The 6,775-nt window shown below is 37.9% G+C and overlaps 1 protein-coding gene across 1 annotated transcript; it reads right to left on the reverse strand.

The window, feature by feature from the left end:
* Positions 1-265: 265 nt before the first annotated feature.
* LOC139867781 (uncharacterized) lies at positions 266-5,075 on the reverse strand. Its single transcript, XM_071856134.1, has 4 exons — positions 4,860-5,075; positions 4,537-4,778; positions 4,169-4,410; positions 266-270 (listed from the first exon to the last, which is right to left on the reverse strand). Exons 1-4 carry the CDS (start codon positions 5,073-5,075, stop codon positions 266-268), a joined length of 705 nt encoding a protein of 234 aa, XP_071712235.1.
* Positions 5,076-6,775: the final 1,700 nt, after the last annotated feature.

The raw sequence follows: 6,775 nt of genomic DNA on the forward strand, positions 1-6,775 counted from the left end.
GTATGTAGGGAGTTTGGTGGTCGACAAAGCAGGCTGGGTTGCAAGTTTAATATTGACAAAAACTTGAGGGAAAGCAGGAAGATTTGGCGACTAAATAAAGGGAATGCAGGAGGTTATGATCGACTAGAAAGCAGGAGATTTTGTGGTGATTTAATCTGAAAATTCACGAGCCTTTTTTTAGATAAATTGGGTTTCCTAATTGCACTATGATTCTTGGGGATTAAGGAAGAAATTAGAGATTAACTAGGATAAAAAGACTTGGAGTTCAAGCTGCAAAATATACAGCCGATACATATGATCTTATTTATTATATTTTTTACGGCTTTTTACTTATTTATTTATGTATTATATATATTTTCTTTTATTATTATTATTATTATTATTATTATTATTATTATTATTATTATTATTATTATTATTATTATTATTATTATTATTATTATTATTATTATTATTATTATTATTATTTATTAATATTGTAAATATTAGGGTTACATTTATTTAGATACATTTTATTTATATATATAGACCCTAACTTCTATTAATTAACTTTGGTTCTAATTAGTTTGTAGTAAAATTTTTTTTTTACAATATCACTTATAAGTATTTATATACTTTTACAGTTTGTATAATAAAGATAATACACAAAAACATAAACTTTATATAACATGAAATATCGATCAAAAGTTAATATTCAATCAACGGTTGTTAAACAAAGTTTACGAGTACATAAAGTCCTATTAATGGAACAGAAATAATAGATATAGCAGAAATGAAAAGAAAAATTGAGGGTTGTCATAGTACCTCCCCGTTAATAAAAACTTCGTCCCGAAGTTTTAGGTGGACTTCTCGGATGCAACTGCGTTTGAGAAGAGATGGGGATATTTCCATCTCATTTGGTCTTCACGTTCCCAGGTATACTCGGGGCCTCGTCTCGAATTCCAACGGACTTTAACAATAGGTATAGTACTTTGTTTCAAACGTTTCTCAGTTTGATCAACGACCTCAATTGGTTCCTCAATGAAGTGCATCTTTTCATCAATGCGAATGTCATCCAAAGGAATAATGAGTGTGTCATCAACAAGATACTTTTTTAGATTTGAGACGTGAAACACGTCGTGTACCTTACTAAGCTCGGCAGGAAGTTCTAATCGATAAGCCACGGGACCAATTCTTTCGATAATCTTGAAAGGCCCAACAAAATGCGGACTTAGTTTGCTTCGTTTGCCAAAACGAACGACTCCTTTCCAAGGGGATACTTTTAACATGACTTTATCACCAACTTGGAATTCTAAATCTTTTCGACGAATATCAGCATAGCTCTTTTGTTAGCTGCTGGCAGTTTCTAACCGCTTCTTAATTTGAATGATCTTTTCGGTTGTTTCATGAATGATTTCCGAACCGGTTATTTGTCTATCTTGTAGTTCATCCCAACATAGTGGAGATCTACATTTTCGTCCGTACAAGGCTTCAAAAGGTGCAGCCTTAATACTTGAATGATAACTGTTGTTGTAAGAAAATTCGGCTAAAGGCAAGTGTCTATCCCAACCTTTGCCAAAATCGATAACACAAGGACGAAGCATATCTTCCAATGTTTGAATGGTTCGTTCACTTTGACCATTGGTTTGCGGATGATAAGCGGTACTCATGTCGAGTTGAGTTTCAAGAGCAGATTGTAAAGTTTTCCAAAATCTAGAAATAAATCGACTGTCGCGATCTGAAATGATTGAAATAGGGACCCCATGACGTGAGACAATCTCTTTGATATAAAGTTGTGACAATTTCTCCATCTTGTCGGTTTCTTTGATCGGTAAGAAGTGTGCAGATTTAGTAAGACGATCCACTATGACCCATATTGTATCATTGCCGTTTGAAGTCTTAGGCAACTTGGTGATGAAATCCATAGTGATACATTCCCACTTCCACTGCGGAATATTCGGTTGTTGAAGTAAACTAGACGGCTTTTGATGCTCGGCCTTAATTTTTAAACAAGTAAGGCACTTGCTCACATAATCGGCAATATCAGATTTAAGATTAGGCCACCAATAAAACTCTTTCACATCGTGATACATTTTACTAGAGCCCAGGTGAATAGAATACCTAGTCTTATGTGCTTCATCCAAGACTAGTTCTCGAAGATTTCCAAAAATTGGAACCCAGATTCGGTTATTGAAATACCTTATTCCGTTTCTCTTAAGTTCAAGTTGCTTCACGAGACCTTTAAGTCCCTCGAATTGGACATTCTCTTCCTTCAATGCCTCAAGTTGTGCTTCACGGATTTGAGATGTAAGATTCGTACGAATACATATGTTTAAAGCTCGGACTCGGATCGATTTGACACAATCTTTTCTACTAAGGGCATCGGCAACTACATTCGCCTTACCGGGATGATATTTAAGCTCACAGTCGTAGTCATTTAATAACTTGACCCAACGCCTTTGTCTCATGTTTAGTTGCTTTTGATCAAAGATATGTTGAAGACTTTTATGATCGGTGAACACCGTGAATTTAATCCCGTAGAGATAATGTCTCCACATCTTCAATGCAAATACCACAGCTCCTAACTCTAGGTCATGCGTGGTATAGTTCTTCTCATGTTTCTTCAATTGTCTAGATGCATAAGCTATAACTTTGTTACGTTGCCTTAAGACACATCCGAAACCTTGATTCGAGGCATCACAATAGACTACAAAATCGTCATTCCCATCGGGTAGTGATAGAATCGGGGCTGTGGTCAATTTATCCTTTAGAACCTTAAAAGCAGATTCTTGTTCTTTGGACCACTCAAACTTCTTCCCCTTGTGAGTTAGCTTAGTGAGAGGCTTGGCTAAAATAGAAAAATCTTTGATGAATCTTCGGTAATAACCAGCAAGTCCTAAAAATTGGCGAATATGTTTCGCACTCTTAGGTACTTCCCAATTCCGAATAGCTGTAATTTTTGCCGGATCGACATGTATTCCTTCACTATCAACTACATGTCCAAGAAATTGTACGGTTCGCAACCAAAATTCACATTTAGAGAACTTGGCATATAGTTGTTCCTTCTTTAAGAGCTCTAGAATCAATCGTAAATGTTTCTCATGTTCTTTCTCGTTCTTGGAATAGATTAGAATATCGTCGATGAAAACAATCATGAATTTATCGAGGTAAGGTTTGAATACACGGTTTATAAGATCCATGAATACAGCAGGAGTATTGGTTAAACCAAAAGGCATGACAAGAAACTCATAATGCCCATAGCGAGTTCGGAAAGCAGTCTTAGAAACATCAGTTTCCTTGACTCTCAATTGATGATAACCTGACCTAAGATCAATCTTCGAATATATACTTGACCCTTGTAGTTGGTCAAACAGGTCATCAATGCGCGGGAGAGGATAACGATTCTTGATGGTTAGCTTGTTGAGTTCTCGGTAATCAATACACATTCTCAACGTGCCATCTTTCTTCTTGACAAATAAAACAGGTGCTCCCCACGGAGATGAGCTAGGACGAATGAAACCTTTCTCCAAAAGTTCTTGTAGTTGGCTAGATAATTCTTTCATTTCGGACGGAGCTAGTCGGTATGGTGCCTTTGCAATCGGTGCAGCACCGGGAGTCAAATCAATTTGAAACTCAACCTGTCGTTGAGGAGGGAGACCAGGGAGTTCCTCAGGAAATACTTCGGGAAAGTCTCTAACCACCGGTACATCTTCAATACGTTTTTCTTCCGGTTCGACTTTCTTAACGTGAGCTAAGATAGCTTGATATCCCTTCATTAGATATTTACGGGTTTTGATACAAGACATGATATTTAGTTTAGAACCACTTGTTTCTCCTTGAACAATTAGGGTTTCACCATTTTCTAGAGGGATGTTAATGGTTTTCTCATAGCACATGATTGCAGCTCTTAATGGGCGTAACCAATCCATTCCTACGACTACGTCAAAGCTTCCTAACACAACTGGCAAAAGTTCGATCTTAAAGTGTTTATCGGCTAGGATCAGATCACAGTTTTTATACACATTGTCTACTTTCATAACCTTACCATTAGCTACTTCTACAAGTTGTTTAATTTCTAAGGCTTTTGGTTTTTCAGTGAATAAGGCACAAAATTCAGTAGACACATAACTTCTATCGGCACCAGAATAAAATAAAATAGTAGCATAGATGTTGTTAACAAGAAACGTACCCGTTATCACTTCATCATCCTCACGGGCTTCTTCGGCAGTTATCACAAAAGCACGACTCTTAGTATTACCATTGTTACCCTTGTTCTTTGGACACTGATTGTGAAAATGTCCAACTTCTCCACAATCATAGCAAGTTGGAACAAAAGCGTTTGCCTTTGTAGCGGGAACTTTACAATACTTAGCTATATGACCAGTCTTCTTGCACTTGGTGCAATAAGCCATACACTTCCCATTATGATGCCTATCACAACGATTACATTGTGGTTTTGTCCCAACATAACCACTTCTAGAACCATCAGCAACTTTCTTGTTTGAACCTTGGCTTGAACCTTGAGATGGTTCAAACTTTCTCTTACCCTCACTAGACTTAGCCTCGGCTTGTTTATTAGCCGCAGCCTTCCTCTTCTTAGCCATCATCAAATTTTGAGACATAAGTATCATCGCATTCAAAGTCTCCTTACTAGCGGCAATAACGTTTCCTTGAATCTCATCGGGAAGACCTTCTATGTATCGCTCAATCTTCTTTTGTTCAGTGGGAACCATATCCGGACACAAAGAACCCAACTCTATAAACCTGTTGGTATAAGCTTCGATGTTAGTACCAATGACCTTCAATTCCCAAAACTCCACTTCTAGCCTTTGAATTTGATTCCTTGGGCAAAATTTATCCGTCATCATTCTTTTCACAACGGCCCATGGAATAGCATTAGCATCATCTAGCCCCACAATTTGGGCATAAGCATTCCACCAAGTCAAGGCAAGGCCACCTAGTGTGTGAGTGGCATACTTCACCTTGTCGGCTTCCGCACAGTTACAGATACGAAAGATTGATTCGACTTTTTCAAACCAACGAGTTAACTCGACTGCTTCCTCATTCCCATTAAAGGATGGAGGCTTACAGTTCATGAACTCCTTGTAGGTACATGATGTAGGTGGATTCCCTTGATTGTTCCCTTGATTATTGTTGCCTTGGGCGGCAGCAAGCAGTTGTTGAAATTGTGCGGGTGTCAAAGTGACGTTTGGAAGAGTGTTAGCACCACGAGTTGATTGAGCCATGATCTTCAATACATAAAAATAGTATTAGTTGAAGTGTTATGGTGCTAATAAGTTATAAATTGTTTAATAAATGCACAGCTTTCTCACAACAAGTAATAGGAAATATGTGTAAGAGAAAACAACAAGATGTAATAAAAACACTTAAATTTTATTAAACATCACAAAGATAACTAACATCTTTTATTACAAGGTATGAAAACTAGAATAAACACGAAACGAAACTAAGATAGTAGTTTTAGGCAAAGCCTTTAAAATGAATGGGAACACTAATATGAAAATGGAAAACATGTGCTAGAAGGACACTATCTAATGGTACTCTTTGAAGAAATCTTCAAAATCCTTCATTGACTTATCTTGAAGCACTTTCATGTCGGCCATCATCTTCCCCAATTGATCGTGGTTCTTCTCGACCTTAGTCAATCGGGCATGAACAGACGCTTGCTCTTTATCCCCTAGGAGATCTTGAACATCTTTCATGAAACCTTCAAATACTTGGTGCTCTTGCCTTTGGTACTTGATAAAATCAGACATGAAATCAAAGATGCTCTCTTGCTCCTTTTCCAACCTATCTTGGCGTTTAATGATCATTGCCAAGTCGGTGGTGTCTCGTTTCTTAGAAGGACCGGGGATAACACTAATAAGGGTATCGGGTTCCTTCCTCTTTATAAAGTGAGGTGGGTTAACAGGGGGTTTGGATTTGGGTTTTTCCTCCTTGTCATCCCTATCATAATTTGCATCAGTGCGGGATTCTCCCATAGGAGGAGAGTGTGGAGGAGTAGCGGGCGTGTAAACAGGTGATGTAGGCGGTGTAGCAGGTTCATAAACCGGCGATGCGGGTGGAGTAGTAGGTGTGTAGACCGGTGAGTTAACGGATCCTTCGAACTCGTTGTCAGAGATGATGATCGGGCTAACGCGATACATCCTAAAAGACACGAAAGAACTAAGTTAGGCAAGTTCTAAGGAAGACGCAAAAGCACGAATTAAAACGTAAAGGAAGGTACTTAAAAATCGAGACAGGAAAGGTTATAGTTCTATGGATTACTAAGGCACCCTAACTAGCACATAAGGCACATATAAAATGCAATCCTGGTTCTCTATAACAACCTGGCTCTGATACCAATCTGTCACACCCCCTAAATAGAACCGGGGGTAATCTGTGACTAACCAATATCATAACACAAGTGTCAGTGTCATTTATGATATCGAGACGTAAACAAAGTTACCCCAGGATACCTTGAACTGTCAGTGTCATTTAATCATTATTATGTAACCAAAGACCAACGGTCAAATGGTTAGAGACGTCACTCTCGATAGCGCTATTCACAATAACTAAGCTTGCCTTTATAAGTAGCAACTAACGATATCATGGTAGGGATTTAGCATGAATCAAAGCATGTCAGCACAGTTAAACAGTTTTCAGGTACTTGTGTCTAAGCGTAAAACAGTTTAAAAGTAAGCATGTGTCTCACCCCAAAGTTATAAAATAAGTAATAGAGAAAGTTAAAAAGTGGGGCTATGAAGTTCACCTTAATAACAAGCAAGCAAATCCA

This window comes from Rutidosis leptorrhynchoides, chromosome 9 (genome assembly GCF_046630445.1).
Source record: "Rutidosis leptorrhynchoides isolate AG116_Rl617_1_P2 chromosome 9, CSIRO_AGI_Rlap_v1, whole genome shotgun sequence".
NCBI lineage: Eukaryota > Viridiplantae > Streptophyta > Magnoliopsida > Asterales > Asteraceae > Rutidosis > Rutidosis leptorrhynchoides.

Coding starts and splice junctions, on each gene's coding strand:
- LOC139867781 (XM_071856134.1), bottom strand. CDS start 5,075: ATGAACTGTAAGCCTCCATCCTTTAATGGGAATGAGGAAGCAGTCGAG. Junction 4,779..4,859: donor CTAATGCTATTCCATGGGCC/GTTGTGAAAAGA, acceptor TGGGAATTGAAG/GTCATTGGTACTAACATCGA. Junction 4,411..4,536: donor AATAAACAAGCCGAGGCTAA/GTCTAGTGAGGG, acceptor TCGTTGTGATAG/GCATCATAATGGGAAGTGTA.